Here is a 20,179-nt window from a genome sequence, read left to right as displayed (position 1 = left end):
ATATTATTATTATCATTATTATGGTATTTGGTAAGTGTTTAGTGTGTGCCAGCCACTGTACTAAGCCCTAGGGTGAATACAAGAAAATTGGGTTGGATTGGGTTGGACGCTGTCCCTGTCCCACGTGGGGCTCATAGTCTCAATCCTCATTTTACAGATGAGGACACTGAGGCACAGAGAAGTGAAGTGACTTGCTCAAGGTCATACAACAGACAAGCGGTGGAGTTGGGATTGGAACCCATGACCTGACTCTCAGGCCCGTCTCTATCCACTAAGCCACACTGCTTCCCATAGTGCTTCTTGTACTGCCTATGTACGAAGTAGCTCTTGGGAAGTAATAATAATAATAATGATGGCATTTATTAAGCGCTTACTATGTGCAAAGCACTGTTCTAAGCGCTGGGGGAGATACAAGGCGATCAGGTTGTTCCATGGGGCTCACAGTCTTAATCCCCATTTTACAGATGAGGGAACTGAGGCACAGAGACTTGCCCGAAGTCACACAGCTGACAAGTGGCAGAGCCGGGATTTGAACCCACGACCTCTGACTCCAAAGCCCAGGCTCTTTCCACTGAGCCACACAGTGACAACTTCTTTGCCGAGATGGAGTTTACACTCTAATGAGGGAGACAAACATAAAAAGACTTACAAATAGAGTAATAACAATAATAATAATAATAATAATAATAAATAGTGTTTAAGTGAGAGAAGCAGCGTGGCTCAGTGGAGAAGAGCACGGGCTTTGGAGTCAGAGGTCATGGTTCAAACCCCGGCTCCACCAATTGTCAGCTGTGTGACTTTGGGCAAGTCACTTCACTTCTCTGGGCCTCAGTTGCCTCATCTGTAAGATGGGGATTGAGACTGTGAGCCCCACGTGGGACAACCTGATCACCTTGTAACATCCCCAGTGCTTAGAACAGTGCTTTGCACATAGTAAGCACTTAATAAATGCCATTATTATTATTATTATTATTATTATTATTACTTGTGTGCCAAGCACTGGAGTAGATACCAAATAACGAGGTCAGGAAAAGCCCCTGTCCCATGAGGCTCACATTCTAAGGGGGATGGAGAATGGGTATTAATTCCCATTTCACAGATGAGGAAACTGGGGCACAAAGAAGAAATTTATCCAAGGTCCTACAGCAGACAACTTGCAGAGCCGGGATTAGAACTCAGGTTCTCTGACTGTTAGACTCAAGCTCCTTCCACTGGGTCATGCTGCTTCCTGCTTGAATATATACTTGGGCAAAGAACTTTCCAGAGGCTGGGTCTAAGTACCTAAATACTCGCCACTTGTCTGCTGTGTGACTTTGGGCAAGTCACTTAACTTCTCTGTGCCTCGGTTCCCTCAGCAGCAAAATGGGGATTAAAACCGTAAGGAATGGGGACTGTGTTCAACGCAATTATCTTGTGTCTACCCCAGCGCTTAGAACATTCACTCATTCATACGTATTTATTGAGCGCTTACTGTGTGCAGAGCACTGTACTAAACGCTTGGGAAGTACAAGTTGGCAACATATACCCAACAGCGGGCTCACAGTCTAGAAAGTAAGTGCTTAACAAATACCACTATTATTATTATTAATCAATCAATCAATCAATCGTATTTATTGAGCGCTTACTGTGTGCAGAGCACTGTACTAAGCGCTTGGGAAGTACAAGTTGGCAACATATAGAGACAGTCCCTACCCAACAGTGGGCTCACAGTCTAACTATCATTATTAGAGATGGCTGATGGGTTTACACAACTTGGGGGTGTTACGAAATAATCAGGGAAGGCTTGTTGGAGGAGGTCGGATTTAAGGAGAGTTTGAATATTGGGATAATAATAATAATGGTATTTTTTAAGTGCTTATTATATGCCAGGCACTGTTCATTCATTCATTCAATCGTATTTATTGAGCGCTTATTGTGCGCAGAGCACTGTACTAAGCTCTTGGGATGTACAATTTGGCAAGGTATAGAGACGGTCCCTACCCAACAGTGGGCTCACAGTCTAGAAGGGGGAGACAGAGAACAAAACAAAGCATAGTAACAGAATAAAATAAATAGAATAAATATGTACAAGTAAAATAAATAGAGTAATAGTTCATCATCATCATCATCATCAATCGTATTTATTGAGCGCTTACTGTGTGCAGAGCACTGTACTAAGCGCTTGAGAAGTACAAATTGGCAACACATAGAGACAGTCCCTACCCAACAGTGGGCTCACAGTTTAAAAGGGGGAGACAAAACCAAACATACTAACAAAATAAAATAGAATAGATATGTACAAGTAAAATAAATAAATAGAGTAATAAATATGTACAAGCATATATACATATACACAGGTGCTGTGGGGAAGGGAAGGAGGTAAGTTGGGGGAATGGAGAGGGGGACGAGGGGGAGTTCTAAGCACTGGGGTGAATACAAGCAACTCCAATTGGATACAGTCTCTGTCCCATGTGGGGCTCACAGTTTCAACCCCCATTTTACAAATGAGGTAACTGAGGTCCAGAGAAATGAAGTGACTTGCCCAAGGCCACAAAGCGGAAAAGTGGCAGGGTCAGGATTAAAACCCATGTCCTTCTACCTCTCAGGCCCGTTCGCTAGCTGGGGTCTGTTGGATTTAGGCATGAAGGGATTTTCAGGCCAGGAAATAGAGAGAGCAAGGGGATGGGGGTGATAGAGAGTCTGGGGGCATGAATTTCCATTCTGCCTCTACATCCTATAATGATGGCATCTGTTAAGCGCTTACTATGTGCAAAGTAAGCACTTTGCACTTACAGTGCTTTGCACATAGTAAGCGCTTAATAAATGCCATCATCATCGTTATTATTATTATTAGAGCACTGTTCTAAGCGCTGGGGAGGATACAAGGTGATCAGGTTGTCCCATGTGGGGCTCACAGTCTTAATCCCCATTTCACAGATGAGGTAACTGAGGCCCAGAAAAGTGAGGTGACTTGCCCAAAGTCACACAGCTGACAATTGGCGGAGCTGTAGGAACCCATAGGAGCTTTAAGGTCCAGGAATCAGAACCAGATTGCCTACTGCTGTAGCTTTGTTGAGAAAGAGCCTGAGCTTGGGAGTCAGAGGTCATGGGTTCGAATCCTGCCTCTGCCACATGTCTGCTGTGTGATCTTGGGCAAGTCACTTAACTTCTCTGGGCCTCAGGGACCTCATCTGTAAAATGGGGATTAAGATTGTGAGCCCCACGTGGGACAACCTGATCACCTTGTATCCCCCCCCAGCGCTTAGAACAGTGCTTTGCACGTAGTAAGCGCTTAACAAATGCCATCATTATTATTATTATTAACTTGGGTCTGTTCTGAATTATGGGCCAAGGGTCCACCTGCTCCCCCAGCCGCCCCCCATCAGACAGCAGGAAGGGGTTTGAACTCTCTGTGCTCCTGCCTTCAGCCCTCTCCTTACCTTGGCTTCAAAGAAGTTCTTGGCTCCTTTTACACCTTCAAGGGCCACGTCAATCTCTGAGAGCTTGGCTAAAGCCATCAGCCCACTGTCTTCTTCAAGTTCACCCGCTGCAGCCTTGTGGAAAATCAGCAGAAACTAACAGAAGGGAGAAAGCAAAATGAGTGGGCATTTGAACCTCTGCCCAGTTTTTAGTAATCCAATTCACAATCTTGGTCCACCTACTTTACACAGTAATCCATCTGATTCTCCAAAATAAGACCTAAAATGAATCAATCGTATTTATTGAGCGCTTACTCTATGCAGAACACACAGAACAGAACACCTAAAAGGCATCATGACTTTTGCTAGGCATCCCTGCTAGAGTTTTTTTTTAATTTTGTTAGTATGTTTGGTTTTGTTCATCATCATCATCATCATCAATCGTATTTATTGAGCGCTTACTATGTGCAGAGCACTGTACTAAGCGCTTGGGAAGTACAAATTGGCAACATATAGAGACAGTCCCTACCCAACAGTGGGCTCACAGTCTAAAAGGGGGAGACAGAGAACAAAACCAAACATACTAACAAAAGAAAATAAATAGGATAGATATGTACAAGTAAAATGTCTCCCCCTTTTAGACTGTGAGCCCACTGTTGGGTAGGGACTGTCTCTATATGTTGCCAACTTGTACTTCCCAAGCGCTTAGTACAGTGCTCTGCACAAAGTAAGCGCTCAATAAATACGATTGATTGACTGATTGATCAGCTAGTCAGTCAAGGTTTAAACACAGCGCTTGGGAGACACTGCTTTCTCTTTCAAATCCCTCCTAAAACCCTATCTAATAATAATGACGATGGCATTTATTAAGCACTTACTATGTGCAAAGCACTGTTCTAAGAACTGGGGAGGTTACAAGGTGATCAGGTTGTCCCACAGGGGGCTCACAGTCTTAATCCCCATTTTGCAGATGAGGTAACTGAGGCCCAGAGAAATGAAGTGACTTGCCCAAAGTCACCCAGCTGACAGTTGGCTGAGCCAGGATTTGAACCCATGACCTCTGACTCCAAAGCCCATGCTTTTTCCACTGAGCCACACTGCTTCTGCTGCTATCTCCTCCATTAAGCTTTCACTTGATTAATTTCCCAGCGTCCTGAGCCATTTCATTCCTTGAGCCAACTCTAGCATTTAGGAACTTACTTACACACTCAACATTCATGGGTACGTATCTGTTTCAGTTATTTATCTTCTTGGACCTTTTAGCTGTAAATAGTTTTATGTTTGTCTCTCCAGTTGGAGTGTAAGATCCGTGGCTCAGTGGAAAGAGCATGGGCTCTGCAGTCAGAGGTCATGGATTCAAGTCCCGGCTCTGCCAATTGTCAGCTGTGTGACCTTGGGCAAGCCACTTAACTTCTCTGTGCCTCAGTTACCTCATCTGTAAAATGGGAATTAAGACTGTGACCCCCCTGTGGGACAACCTGATCACCGTATAACATCCCCAGTGCTTAGAACAGGGCTTTGCATATAGTAAGCGCTTAACAAATGCCATTATTATTATTATTGTACATATTTATTACTCTATTTATTTATTTATTTATTTTACTTGTACATATCTATTCTATTTATTTTATTTTGTTAGTATGTTTGGTTTTGTTCTCTGTCTCCCCCTTTTAGACTGTGAGCCCACTGTTGGGTAGGGACCGTCTCTATATGTTGCCAACTTGTACTTCCCAAGCGCTTAGTACAGTGCTCTGCACACAGTAAGCGCTCAATAAATACGATTGATGATGATGATGATTATTATTATTATGGGTCATAATTACTACTGTTTATTCAGTTATTCCCTGAAATGGCCTCATCTATGAACAAATGAAAATAATCAACTAAAGCTACGCTCTATTAAAATAGGGATTCAATACCTTTTCTCCCTCCTGCTTAAACTGTGAGCCTCATGTGGGACAGAGACAGTATCAACTCCAGTGCATAGTATAATGTCTGGCACATATTAAGCACTTAATTTCCACAACAAATACTAGACTGAATAGTTTCAAACTTTTAACACACCCTGGAGCTTGGTAACAACTTTTCACTTAGGGAAGTTTTCAGAGCAGAACTGCAGATCCTCGATGATAGGTAGAAAGGGGCAGGCACTGATACCGTCTCAGGAGGAGGCCAGAGTATCAATCGGCCGTGACGAGTCCTCTCTCGGCATTTCGCGGCTCAGTAGTTCCACCAAGCTAGCCCTCTTCCTCCCTTCAAAGCCCTACTGAGAGCTCACCTCCTCCAGGAGGCCTTCCCAGACTGAGCCCCCTCCTTCCTCTCCCCCTCCTCCCCCTCCCCATCCCCCCTGCCTTACCTCCTTCCCCTCCCCACAACACCTGTATATATGTATATATGTTTGTACGTATTTATTACTCCATTTATTTTACTTGTACATATTTATTCTACTTATTTTATTTTGTTAATATGTTTTGTTTTGTTCTCTGTCTCCCCCTTCTAGACTGTGAGCCCGCTGTTGGGTAGGGACTGCCTCCATATGTTGCCAACTTGTACTTCCTAAGCGCTTAGTACAGTGCTCTGCCCACAGTAAGCGCTCAATAAATACGATTGAATGAATGAATGAATATTTATTTATTTTACTTGTACATATTTATTCTATTTATTCTATTTGGTTTATATGTTTTGCTGACTGTCTCCCCCTTCTAGACTATAAGCCTGCTGTTGGGTAGGGACCGTCTCTATATGTTGCCAACTTGTACTTCCCAAGCGCGTAGTACAGTGCTCTGCACACAGTAAGCGCTCAATAAATACGATTGTACTTATTTGTGCATATTTACTATTCTATTTGTTTTGTTAATATGTGTTGTTTTTTTGTCTGTCTCCCTCTTCTAGACTGTGAGCCCACTGTTGGGTAGGGACCGTCTCTCTATGTTGCAAACTCGTACTTCCCAAGCGCTTAGGACAGTGCTCTGCACACAGTAAGCGCTCAATAAATATGATTGAATGAATGAACGAATGAATGAAATAGTTTTAAAGCAGCAGAAACCGCAAGACATCAAAAAAGAAATTGGACTAAAGATGAAAGATACCGGCGTTGATAGCTGTGTCCAGAGTCCAAATCTGGTTCCAGAGTCATCATCATCATCAATCGTATTTATTGAGTGCTTACTATGTGCAGAGCACTGTACTAAGCGCTTGGGAAGTACAAGTTGGCAACATATAGAGACAGTCCCTACCCAACAGTGGGCTCACAGTCTAAAAGGGTCCATTAACTTCCATTTAAACACTTATTCGTTTGCAGAGTGGACACTCTGTCACCAGAGGACAGCAGAGTCTCTGCAGTGGGAGCAATTCCATCCGGCTCCTTTCTCTTCTCTAGCCAGAAATGAATTCCAACATTTTAATCCTAATGAAGATGTTAATCCTGAAAACTCAGTAGAATAATAATAATAATAATAATAATAATAATAATAATGGCATTTATTAAGCACTTACTATGTGCAAAGCACTGTTCTAAGCTCTGGGGAGGTTACAAGGTGATCAGGTTGTTCCACGGGGGGCTCACAATCTTAATCCTCATTTTACAGATGAGGGAATTGAGGCCCAGAGACATGAAGTGACTTGCCCAAAGTCACACAGCTGACCAGTGGAGGAGCCGGGATTCGAACCCATGAACTCTGACTCCAAAACCCGGGCTCTTTCCACTGAGCCACGTGTGCGCAGGGCAATGAACGGTCCCACACTCCTTTCTCAATCAGTGGTATTTATTGAGCGCTTACTATGTGCGCAGCACCGTCCGTGGCATAGTGGATAGAGCTTGGGCCCGGGAGTCAGAAAGTCACGGGTTCTAATCCAGGCTCCGCCACTTGTCTGCTGTGTGACCTTGGGCAAGTCACTTCACTTCTCTGGGACTGTCACCTCATCTGTAAAATGGGGATTGAGACATGGGACAAGGACTGTGTCCAATTCGATTTATCTGTATCCACTCCAGCACAGTGCCTGGCACACAGCAAGCACTTAACAAATGCTATATCATTATTATTATTATTCATTCATTCATTCAATCGTATTTATTGAGCGCTTACTGTGTGCCGAGTACTGTACTAAGTGCTTGGGAAGTACAAGTTTACTAAGCACTTGGAAGAGTACAAGAGTTGGTAGAGACTTTCTCCTGTCCACAAGGAGTTTACAGTCTAGAGGGGAGACCGATATTAAAAATATTAATAATATTAATACTATTTATTTATTTTACTTGCACATATCTATTCTATTTATTTTATTTTGTTACTATGTTTTGTTTTGTTCTCCGTCTCCCCCTTCTAGACTGTGAGCCCACTGTTGGTTAGGGACCGTCTCTATATGTTGCCAGCTTGTACTTCCCAAGCGCTTAGTACAGTGCTCTGCACACAGTAAGCACTCAATAAATATGACTGATTGATTGATTTAAAAATAAATTATGGATAGGTTCTCCTCGGCCTCACCCCACCCAAATTAGTTCACTAGCAGCTTAGAGGAACACTAGGGAAAAGGTACTAAACATCTAATTTGGCAAGCACACAGACTTTTTCCGGACAACCAAAGGGAAAGTACAGTTTGTATCTTTCACCCCATATTTCACACTATCAAGCCCTTAATAAAAGTGCCCACAGTAGTCACTCAGCAAATACCATGGATTAATTTGATATGGCCTCCCGAGCTATTCTCAAATGTTTCTTTAGGCAGCAGGGCTAAACAGGTGACAACAGGATCCTATAAATGAATTACTGATCAAGAACGTTTCTACAAACTGCTTCGTAGGAGGGGCTGCGGAATCTGGAGGCAAAACAAGGAAGAAGACTGTGGGAGGACAGCACCGGCACCTGTATATATGTATATATGTCTGTACATATTTATTACTCTATTTATTTATTTATTTATTTTATTTGTACATATCTATTCTATTTATTTTATTTTGTTAGTATGTTTGGTTTGTTCTCTGTCTCCCCCTTTTAGACTGTGAGCCCACTGTTGGGTAGGGACTGTCTCTATATGTTGCCAATTTGTACTTCCCAAGTGCTTAGTACAGTGCTCTGCACATAGTAAGCGCACAATAAATACGATTGATGATGATGATGATGACTACATTCCAGCAGGCACAACAGAGGAGATCTTAACGGGAGATGTCTGAAGTGAAATGTTACCTCAGTCCTTTGTGGGAAATGAGATTTTTAAGGGGAAAAACTACCCTCCCATCCTCAAAATTGGGAATTTCAGGATTCGTAATTTATTTATATGAATGTCCGTCTCCCCTTCTGGCCTGTTAGCTCCTGATGAGCAGGGAACGTTTCTACAAATTCTGTTGGATTGTACTCTCCCAGACCGTGCTCTGCGTACGGTAAGGGCTCAATAAACACAACTGATTAATTGATTCAATTTACTGGAAAGGCCCTTCCTTAAGGGAAGCCCACGGATCCAGGAGTACAGTCACCCTCGGGTAGCCCAGGTTGCCTAGGACATTCGTTGTCGCTCCCAAAGTCAGCGGGCTGGATTCCCCAAGGAGCCCGCTTGACAAAACTCAGGCCTCTAGGCCTGCTGCAGCTGCAACTCTGGGAAGGCCAGTGGGGCCTCAGGGCTTGGGAACTCTTGGCCAGCCAAGGGGGAGCAAAATGCCTGTGTACAAGGGAGCCACTTTCTCCAAATGGAGGCATCAGGCAGAATTCTTCATCATCATCAATCGTATTTATTGAGCACTGACTGTGTGCAGAGCACTGTACCAAGCGCTTGGGAAGTCCAAGTTGGCAACATATAGAGACAGTCCCTACCCAACAGTGGGCTCACAGTCTAAAAGGGGGAGGCAGAGAACAAAACCAAACATACTAACAAAATAAAATAGAATAGATATGTACAAGTAAAATAAAATAAAATAAAATTCTTCTCACAGCTAAGGAGTTGCTACTCCACTCCACCAGCTAAGTCAAAGAATAAATATGCAGATTCAAAACTGAAAGGGTGCCTGGCTCCTTCCAGCTGCTGGGGGAGCGTGGGGGGAACCCTGCTTCTTAAAAAAAAAAAAAAACAACTCCAATCTCCCTCACCTCCCCCCCACCCCCCACTCCCTATTTATAGTCTTCAAAAGCTGGCATGTTTGTGAAAGTTTGGGAAAATGTCCCAGCTGCAGCTAGGAAGACTGGAGGAGGAGAGTGAGAGGAAAGACGACAAGCAGAACCAAAGAGAAGAAGCTACGGTTATTTTAAACAGAAAATATTTTGAGAATCAATCAATCAATCATATTTATTGAGCGCTTACTGTGTGCAGAGCACTGTACTAAGCACTTGGGAAGTACAAGTTGGCAACATATAGAGACGGTCCCTACCCAACAGTGGGCTCACAGTCTAGAAGGGGGAGACGGAGAACAAAACCAAACATATTAACAAAATAAAATAAATAGAATAGATATGTACAAGTAAAATAAATAGAGTAATAAATATGTACAAACATATATACATATATACAGGTGCTGTGGGGAAGGGAAGGAGGTACGACGGGGGGATGGAGAAGGAGATGAGAGGAAGGAGGGGGGCTCAGAACTCCAGAACTCCAGAGAACTCCAGAACTCCCTTAATAGAACCTTAATTTTCCTTTCCTTCCCATTTCTAGTAAAACCAGTCCTGCTATAACCAGTAAGGAGCCCTGTCAGCTGGTCCCTGCCCACCCACCTGAACAAAGTAGGGTGAAAACACTGGCCCTGGACTATGGAGAAAGGTTTCTATGGTGTTGAGCGGGGAGAGAGGAAAAAAAAGATTTGAATTTCCTGCGGGAGACTTGAGGGTTCTGCTTCCCTTACATGATGAATTAATTGTAAGTGGCAGGAAGTGGGAAAGTAGGAGTATTGGTGGTTAGGGGTATATATGTTTGTACGGATTTATTACTCTATTTATTTTACTTGTACATATCTATTCTATTTATTTTATTTTGTTAATATGTTTTGCTTTGTTGTCTGTCTCCCCCTTCTAGACTGTGAGCCCGCTGTTGGGTAGGGACCGTCTCTAGATGTTGCCAAATTGTCCTTCCCAAGCGCTTAGTACAGTGCACTGCACACAGTAAGCGCTCAATAAATACGATTGAATGAATGAATGAATGAAAAGCTGGGGATAATTCTCAGAATGCTAGGGGTTTGCCTACACAAGGTTGTGTTAGGCAAGCAACTGCATCCTGCCCCAAGCCAATTTGTTTGCTGACCTTAAGTGATTCCATAGTAAGACATATTAAATATTTCCTCTTCCAATGCCTTGGGGATTCTCCGGTTTATCCTCCAACAGGCCAATCATTAATATCATTATCAAGAAATGTGTACTTCTGTGCCAAAAGGCTCACAACACAATGTTAAATGCAACGAGATTTATCTCACTGACCTATTTATAACCAAAGGGAGAGTCAAGGGGGACAAGCGCAAATTTAACTAGATGCCTCAGGATGGGATAGCAGTTGTAAGTGGCTAAATAATAATAATGATGGCATTTATTAAGCGCTTACTATGTGCAAAGCACTGTTCTATGTAAATCTGGGAAGGCTTTTTGAAGGAGATGGGCTTTTGAGAAGCAGCATGGCTCAGTGGAAATAGCACGGGCTTTGGAGTCAGAGGTTCAAATCTCAGCTCTGCCAATTGTCAGCTGTGTGACTTTGGGCAAGTCACTTAACTTCTCTGTGCCTCAGTTACCTCATCTGTAAAAATGGGGATTAAGACTGTTAGCCCCCCGTGGGACAACCTGATTGCCTTGTAACCTCCCCAGCGCTTAGAACAGTGCTTTGCACATAGTAAGCGCTTAATAAATGCCATCATTATTATTACTATTTTTTGGAGCGGGTCATCCAAAAGCACTTTCGGGGCAGGGGGATGTTTCATAAATGCTCTGGGATGGCTGTGGAGGACTCGCACCACCAGCGACAAATCACCATACACTATAAGATGGACTTGGAATAGAGACAGATGGGCAATACCGCTGATTCTTCTCGACCTTTGGGCCTGCAACCGCCACCACCACTCTCTGGTAGTCGTTGCTCCTCCTACCCCTCTAACTGCTCTGCTGCCTCCCTTACTTCTCCCATTAGAGAAGCAGCATGGCTCAGTGGAAAGAGCCCAGGCTTGGGAGTCAGAGGTCATGGGTTCGAATCCCGACTCCACCAATTGTCAGCTGTGTGACTTTGGGCAAGTCACTTCACTTCTCGGAGCCTCAGTTCCCTCTCTGTAAAATGGGGATGAAGACTGAGCCCCACGCGGGACAACCTGATCACCTTGTATCCACCCCCAGTGCTTAGAACAGTGCTTTACACATAGTAAGCGCTTAACAAATGCCATCATTATTATTATTATTATTTCTACTCACTCCTTGGGGAACTAGTTGGTTCAGTTTTAAGTGCCACCTCTACACATATGGTTCCCGAGTCCATATCTTCAGCCGGGACTGCTTCCTTTTTTCAATCTCATCCACCTTCTGGTTGCCAGTACAGGTGCCAACTTTTCGCGTTAAGCGGGGGATGGGGATTGTACATATTTACTATTCTGTTTATTTTATTAATGATGTGTATATAGCTATTATTCTATTTATTCTGATGGTATTGGCACCTATTTGTTTTGTTTTGTTGTTTGTCTCCCCCATCTAGACTGTGAGCCCATTGTTGGGTAGGGACCGTCTCTGTATGTTGCCAATTTGCACTTCCCAAGCGCTTAGTCCAGTGCTCTGCACACAGTAAGCGCTCAATAAATACGATTGAATGAATGAATGAATGGGGGCAGGCGGCCAACTTATAGCAGGGCTAGTTACGCGACCCCCCCACATGATTTTCCCCATACTTTCAAAGTCTTACTGAAGGTACATCTCCTCCAAGAGGCCTTCCCTAAGCCCTCCTTTCTTCTTCTCCCACTCCTTTCTGCATCACCCTGACTTGCTCCCTTCATTCATCCCCTGCCAAGTACTTATGTACATATCTGTAACTTTTATTTATAGTTATTCAATTGTATTTATTGAGCGCTTACTGTGTGCAGCACTGTACTAAGCACTAGGAAAATACTACTCAGCAACAGACACAATCCCTGCTCACTTTGGTCTTACATATTAATGTCTGCCTCCCCCTCTAGACTATAAGCTCGTTGTGGGCAGGGAATGTATCTGTTTATTGTTATATTGAACTCTCCCTGAAGCTTCATACAGTGCTCTGCCCACAGTCCTCAATAAATATGATTGAATAATAGTAATAATAATAATAATGATAATAATAATGGTATTTATTAAGCGCTTACTATGTGCAAAGCACTGTTCTAAGCGCTGGGGAGGTTACAAGGTGATCAGATTGTCCCACATGGGGCTCACAGTCTTCATCCCCATTTTCCAGATGAGGGACCTGAGGCCCAGAGAAGTGAAGTGACTTGCCCAAAGTCACACAGCTGACAAGCGGCGGAGCCGGGATTTGAACCCATGACCTCTGACTCCAAAGCCGGGGCTCTTTCCATTGAGCCACGCTGCTTCATAAATGAATGAATGAATGAATGAGCGGGGCCAGGGTAACACTCCTGTAGATTTTTGCATGGCTCCTATGTGTATAATCCATTCGATCATATTTATTGAGCATTCATTGTGTGCAAACTAGTTCCTGCACCGTGGTCCCAGATCGGTGTTGTCCCCTCATCCTCCTCAGCCCCACAGAGAATCCTGTGTTCTGTGACTGTGTTCCTCACCGTACCTTGCTCTCGCCTGTCCCGCCATCGACCCCCGGCCCACGTCCTCCCCCGGGCCTGGCATGCCCTCCCTCTGCCCATCCGCCAAGCTAGCTCTCTTCCTCCCTTCAAGGCCCTGCAGAGAGCTCACCTCCTCCAGGAGGCCTTCCCAGACTGAGCCCCTTCCTTCCTCTCCCCCTCGTCCCCCTCTCCATCGCCCCCTTCTTACCTCCTTCCCTTCCCCACGGCACCTGTATATATGTATATATGTTTGTACATATTTATTACTCTATTTATTTATTTATTTTTCTTGTACATATCTATTCTATTTATTTTATTTTGTTAGTATGTTTGGTTTTGTTTTCTGTCTCCCCCTTTTAGACTGTGAGCCCACTGTTGGGTAGTGACTGTCTCTATATGTTGCCTATTTGTACTTCCCAAGCACTTAGTACAGCGCTCTGCACATAGTAAACGCTCAATAAAGACGATTGATGATGATGATGATGATGACTGGCCCTAACAGCACAGTGAACCTGACTGGCCACCGAGCCCCAACCTAACCCACTGTCCTCCTCCACCCCGGCGTCTGTGCAAGCCAGCAGTGTCCCACCCCGCAGCCCGCGGCCCTGGCCTAAGCCCAGGTGAGAAGTAGTGTGGCCTAATGGATACAGCACGGGCCTGGGGGTCAGAAGGACCTGGGTTCTAATCCTGACTCTGCCACTTGTCGGCTGCTCATCCTCGTCCTCCTCTCCATCCCCCCATCTTACCTCCTTCCCTTCCCCACAGCACCTGTATATATGTTTGTACATATTTATTACTCTATTTATTTATTTATTTTACTTGTACATATCTATTCTATTTATTTTATTTATTTTATTTTGTTAGTATGTTTGGTTTTGTTCTCTGTCTCCCCCTTTTAGACTGTGAGCCCACTGTTGGGTAGGGACTGTCTCTATATGTTGCAAACTTGTACTTCCCAAGCGCTTAGTACAGTGCTCTGCACACAGTAAGCGCTCAATAAATATGATTGATGATGATGATGATGATGTGTGACCTTGGGCAAGTCACTTCACTTTGCCTCAGTTTCCTCATCTGTAAAATAGGGATTAAGGCTATGAGTGGGACAGAGACTGTGACCCATCTGGTTACCTTGTATCTACCCCAGTACTTGGTATAGTGCCCATCTCTGCGGTTTCTAATCCTGACTCTGCCACTTGTCTGCTGCTGTGTGACCTTGGGCAAGTCACTTCACTTTGCCTCAGTTTCCTCATCTGTAAAATGGGGATTAAGGCTATGAGCCCCATGTGGAACAGGGACTGTGTCCCACCTTGTTACTTTGTAGCTACCCCAGTGCTTAGCATAGTGCCCATCTCTGCCAGCCATGGAGAGCAGGTCCCTTCGGGGCGTGGGAGTCAGAAGGACCTGGTTTCTAATCCTGACTCTGCCACTTGTCTGCTGCTGTGTGACCTTGGGCAAGTCACTTCACTTTGCCTCAGTTTCCTCATCTGTAAAATGGGGATTAAGGCTATGAGCCCCATGTGGGACAGGGACTATGTCCCATATGGTTACCTTATATCTACCCCAGTGCTTAGAATAGTGCCCATCTCTACTGGCCATGGAGAGCAGGTCCCTTCCTGAGCTACCTCCCAATCTAGACTGTAAGCTCGTTGTGATTAGGGAATGTGTCTGCCATATTTTTATATTATACTCTCCTAAGCGCTTAATACAGTCTTCTTTTCTAGACTGTGAGCCCATTGTTGGGTAGGGACTGTCTCTACATGTTGCCAACTTGTACTTCCCAAGCACTTAGTACAGTGCTCTGCACACAGTAAGCGCTCAATAAATACGATTGATTGATTGATTCTGCACACAGTAATAATAATTATTATAATAATGACGGCATTTATTAAGCGCTTACTATGTGCAAAGCACTGTTCTAAGCGCTGGGGAGGTTACAAGGTGATCAGGTTGTCCCATGGGGGGCTCACAGTATTAATCCCCATTTTACAGATGAGGTAACTGAGGCCCAGAGAAGTGAAGTGACTTGCCCGAAGTCACACAGCTGACAATTGGCGGAGCTGGGATTTGAACCCATGTCCTCTGACTCCAAAGTCCGGGCTCTTTCCACTGAACCACGCTGCTTCTCCTCTCAACTGCTCTTCTCTGCTCTGCTTATTGCTCAGTAAATACTACTGACTGCGCCTCAGTTACGTCATCTGTAAAATGGGAATTGAGACTGTGAGCCCCCTGTGGGACAGGGACAGTGTCCAATCCTATTTGCTAGCATCCATCCCAGTGCTTAGAACAGTGCCTTGAACATAGTAAGCACTTACCAAATATCACAATGATTATTATTATGGCCTCTCCTTGGCGTTGGTGCAGTTCCTCCGCCACCATGCTGGGCCCTGATGGGCTGCTGTGGGGCTCGGACTGCAATGGGTCAGAGAACTGACCATCAATACCGTCTGATCGGGCAGAAAGCCTGGAATGCCTCTCTGGCCACAGCAGAAGGTATGGGGGAAAGGGGCAGGGAGCTGGCCTGCCACCCTCTGCACTCCCATTTTTATCATTTTCCCCCTCACCCAACCACCCTCCCAACTCCCAGGGCCCCGAGCTGTAGCCCCTAAAACCCCTGCGTTCATCCAAACTAGGCTTTCAATAAATTGATCATATTATTGAGCACTTACTAGGTACAGAGCACTGTACCCAGCACCTGGGAGAGTCCAATACAACAGAATTAGCAGACATATTCCCTACCCATAATGAGCGTACAGTCTAGACGGACTGACCTGGCAAGACAGCAAAAAGGCCCAGGCGGGCACTGGAGCCTGGTGGGAGCCCAAAGAGCCCTCGCCTGGGCCATGAATCACAGACCAGGGGAGAGGAACCTGCCTTTTTCATCATCATCATCATCAATCGTATTTATTGAGCGCTTAGTATGCGCAGAGCACTGTACTAAGCGCTTGGGAAGTACAAATTGGCAACATATAGAGACAGTCCCTACCCAACAGTGGGCTCACAGAGCTCTCGCCAACGCTGAGGGGCTTCTACCTGCTGAGCCCGCAGGGTGAGATGCCAGCTACGGCTGCCCACTCTGCCCCTCAAAGCCTGATGCTAATGGCTTCATCGCCAACTTCTAAAGCCTTGGTGAAGGGACTATTATTAACTCCCCCGGAACCTTAAGTTGGCACCTAGGGTCTCCAGAATCTCTCCATGTGTACTTGGCCAGCAGCTCAAACTTAATATACCTTCATCTTCTAAACCCTCACCTCTTTATCCCAACTTTCACCACATTTATATCCATGAAAAAACTGGTTGTGGGGATGATGTGACCAACAAAGAGGATACTCTTATGAAAGCTAGCTCTCTTCCTCCCTTCAAAGCCCTTGTACTTCCCAAGTGCTTAGTACAGTGCTCTGCACACAGTAAGCGCTCAATAAATACGATTGAATGAATGAATACTGAGAGCTCATCTCCTCCAAGAGGCCTTCCCAGACTGAGCCCCCTTTTTCCTCTCCTCCTCCCCCCCCCGCCCTACCTCCTTCCCCTCCCCACAGCACTTGTATATATATTTGTACAGATAACTCTATTTATTTTACTTGTACATATTTACTATTCTATTTATTTTGTTAACGATGTGCATATAGCTTTAATTCTATTTGTTCTGACTACTTTGACACCTATCTACATGTTTTGTTTTGTTGTCTGTCTCCCACTTCTAGACTGTAAGCCCATTGGTGAGTAGGGACCATCTCTATATGTTGCCAACCTGTACTTCCCAAGTGCTTAGTACAGTGCTCTGCACACAGTAAGCGCTCAATAAATATGATTGAATGAATGAATGAAATAAAAAGGCACCTCTTGGGATAGCGTGGCTTTTTCCAGGGGGCTTGGAAGCTGAGGAGAGTCGTACTTCCCAAGCGCTTAGTACAGTGCTCTGCACATAGTAAGCGCTCAATAAATACGATTGATGATGATGATGATGTGCTTTGATGTTGTTGAGTGGGGAACGAGTTCTATTTGGAGGAAAAGCAGGAGTCTAGACTTCTAGACTGTGAGCCCACTGTTGGGTAGGGACTGTCTCTATATGTTGCCAACTTGTACTTCCCAAGCGCTTAGTACAGTGCTCTGCACATAGTAAGCGCTCAATAAATATGATTGATTGATTGAGTCGTGAGTTGGAGATGGGAGAATAGCAAATGAGGTAGCTAGAAGGCTAGCTCATGAGTAGGGAAGCATGTGAGCTGGGATGAACTGGAGGAGACAGCAGTACGTATAAGGGAGACATCTAGTAGAGAACCTAAAAATCAACAGTCAGAGTTTGTTTCACGAGAGAAGAAATGGCAGAACTGGGATTAGAACCCAGGTTCTCTGACCCTCAGGCCCGGGGTCTTTCCACTAAGCCATGTAAAAGCCTAGTCAGAGACTGTGTCAGACCTGATTATCTCGTATCTACCCCAGCGCTTAGTACAGTACTAGGCACATAGAAGAAGTAGCATGGCCTCCTGGAAAGATCATGGCCCCATGAGTCAGAGGACTTGGGTTCTGATCCTGACTCTGCCACTTGTCTGCAGCTACGTGACCTTGGACAATCAATCAATTCATTGGTTCAATCCATCATTCGCATTTACCAGTAACAATAATAATGGTATTTGTTAAGCTCTTAACTATGTGCCAGGCACTGCACCAAGCGCTAAGCATGTACTGTGTACGGTAAGTGGCAAAGCACTGTACTAAACACTTGGGAGAGTCCAATACAACAGAGTGAGTAGCCTGGCACTGTACAAAGTGCTGGGGTAGGTACAAGATAATTAGGCTGGACACAGCCCCTGTCCCACACAGGGTGGCACCAAGAAGACCGGGATCAGAACCCAAGTCCTCTGACTCACAGGTGCATGTTCTTTCCCCTGGCCATGCTACTCCTTCTATTAACTTGTACTTCCCAAGCGCTTAGTACAGTGCTCTGCACACAGTAAGCGCTCAATAAATACGATTGAATGAATGAATGAATGTGCCTAGTACTGTACTAAGTGCTGGGGTAGATACAAGATAATCAGGCCTGACAGCCTCTGACTCATTCATTCAATCATATTTATTTAGCGCTTACTGTGTGCAGAGCACTGTACTAAGCGCTTCGTAAGTACAATTTGGCAACATATAGAGACGGTCCCTACCCAACAGTGGGCTCACAGTCTAGACTCGGAAAGGTCTCGATGTCTAAGGGGGATAGAGAACAGGTATTTAATCCCCATTTTACAGATGAGAAAACTGAGGTACAGAGAAATTTAGTGACTTGGCCAAGATCGCACAGCAGACAAATGGCAGAGCTGGAATTAGAACCCAGGTCCTCTGATTCCCAGGCCGATGCTCTTCCCACTAGGCCATGCTGCTCTCACACTTTTAGAGACACAATTGCAGTGATCCAGCATGTAATGAGGACAGGAAACAGAAATGGAGAGAAAGGGGCAGATCCATGAAAATCTATATTTAATAAATGAAGACAAGTATGGCTACAGAGAAGCAACATGGCTCAGTGGAAAGAGCCCGGGCTTTGGAGTCAGAGGTCATGGGTTCTAATCCCAGCTCCCCACTTGTCAGCTGTGTGACTTTGGGCAAGTCACTTAACTTCTCTGTGCCTTAGTTCCCTCATCTGTAAAATGGGGATTAAGACTGTGAGCCCCCCATGGGACAACCTGATTACCTTGTAATCTCCCCAGTGCTTTGTACATAGTAAGCGCTTAATAAATGCCATCATTATTATTATTATTGCAGAGTGGGATTTGGGAAGTGCCAAACAAAGTTTCTTCAAAGAACCAGTGATCATGTCAGCTTGTTAGAAAAACACCCTGGCCTACTGGGAAAAGCACAGGCCTGGGTGTCAGAGGACCTGAGTTCTAATCCCAGCTCTGCCACTTTTTTTTAATGGCATTTATTAAGCGCTTACTATGTGCAAAACACTGTTCTAAGCACTGGGGAAGTAACAAGGTGATCAGGTTGTCCCACGGGGGGCTCACAGTCTTCATCCCCATTTTACAGATGAGGCAACTGAAGGCACAGAGAAGTTAAGTGACTTGCCCAAAGTCACACAGCTGACAATTGGCAGAGCCGGGATTTGAACCCATGACCTCTGACTCCAAAGCCCGGGCTCTTTCCACTGAGCCACGCTGCTTCTCACACTTGCCTGCTGTGTGATCTTGGCCAAGTCATTTAACTTCTCTGGGCCTCAGCTTCCTTGTCTGTAAAATAGGGATTAAAACCTACCAACTCCTCCTCAGACTGTGAACCCCATGTGAGAAAAGGACTTTGTTCTGATTATCTTGTATCTACTCCAGTGCTTAGCAGAGTGCTTGGCATAGAGTAATCATTTGAAAAATGCCATAATAATAATTATATTTATTTATTAGAGGACCCCATGTGAAGTCACAGCCGTTGTTGGTCTCCACTGGGAAGAGCATCTGCCGGGCTCAGTGGCTGCTATCCAAGTCCTTGTCCGTACCCAGCAGAAAGCAATTGTTAGAGTCAGCAGCTGCTTCCCATCAGCAGCTGCTTTCCAAAGGTCTTTGATAGGATTCTATAAACGCTCATACTGAACAGCATTGTCAAAGAACCACAGCTAGAATTTTTGAACAGCATTGCAGATCCAGTTTTTGTTTTTTAAACCCAATTCCGGACCTGTTGGGACTTTTATGGGGAGAAGGAGGATGAGGTGGGTGCCTTTGTTGGCCTGAAGCAAAAGAGAAACAAGAATTCACTTCAGGATCCCTCAAGTGGTTTACCTGGCAGTTAATAATACTTGTGGCATTTGTTAAGCATGCCACAGTTACGCCACAGACAGTAAGTTCGTTATGGGCAGGGACTGCGTCTGCTAATTCTGTTGTATTGTACTCTCCTGAGGACTTTTTATAGTGCTTTGCACAAAGTAAATGCTCAATAAATACCACTGACTGATATTGTACCAAGCTCTGGGGTGGGTACAATATCCACAGATATAACAGTGTAAGGGGCAGGGAGACAGCTATCTTATCACCACTTTACAGGTGAGAAAACTGAGGCAGAATTTAGATGACTAGCCCAAGGTCACACGGCAAGA

General features: G+C 44.8%; 1 protein-coding gene across 1 annotated transcript in view; it reads right to left on the bottom strand.

The window, feature by feature from the left end:
* The window catches only part of EFHD1 (EF-hand domain family member D1), an 84,029-nt gene that overhangs the window by 4,941 nt on the left and 58,909 nt on the right, over window positions 1-20,179 (bottom strand). Inside the window, exon 3 of the mRNA XM_038747370.1 lies at window positions 3,420-3,554. Within this exon, the coding sequence (XP_038603298.1) occupies window positions 3,420-3,554 (135 nt within the window). The remainder of the gene's footprint in view (window positions 1-3,419; window positions 3,555-20,179) is intronic.

This window comes from Tachyglossus aculeatus, chromosome 1 (genome assembly GCF_015852505.1).
Source record: "Tachyglossus aculeatus isolate mTacAcu1 chromosome 1, mTacAcu1.pri, whole genome shotgun sequence".
Classification (NCBI taxonomy): domain Eukaryota; kingdom Metazoa; phylum Chordata; class Mammalia; order Monotremata; family Tachyglossidae; genus Tachyglossus; species Tachyglossus aculeatus.
The sequence above is the reverse complement of the archived record's forward strand: the minus strand, read 5'-3'. Positions and strand labels throughout refer to the sequence as shown.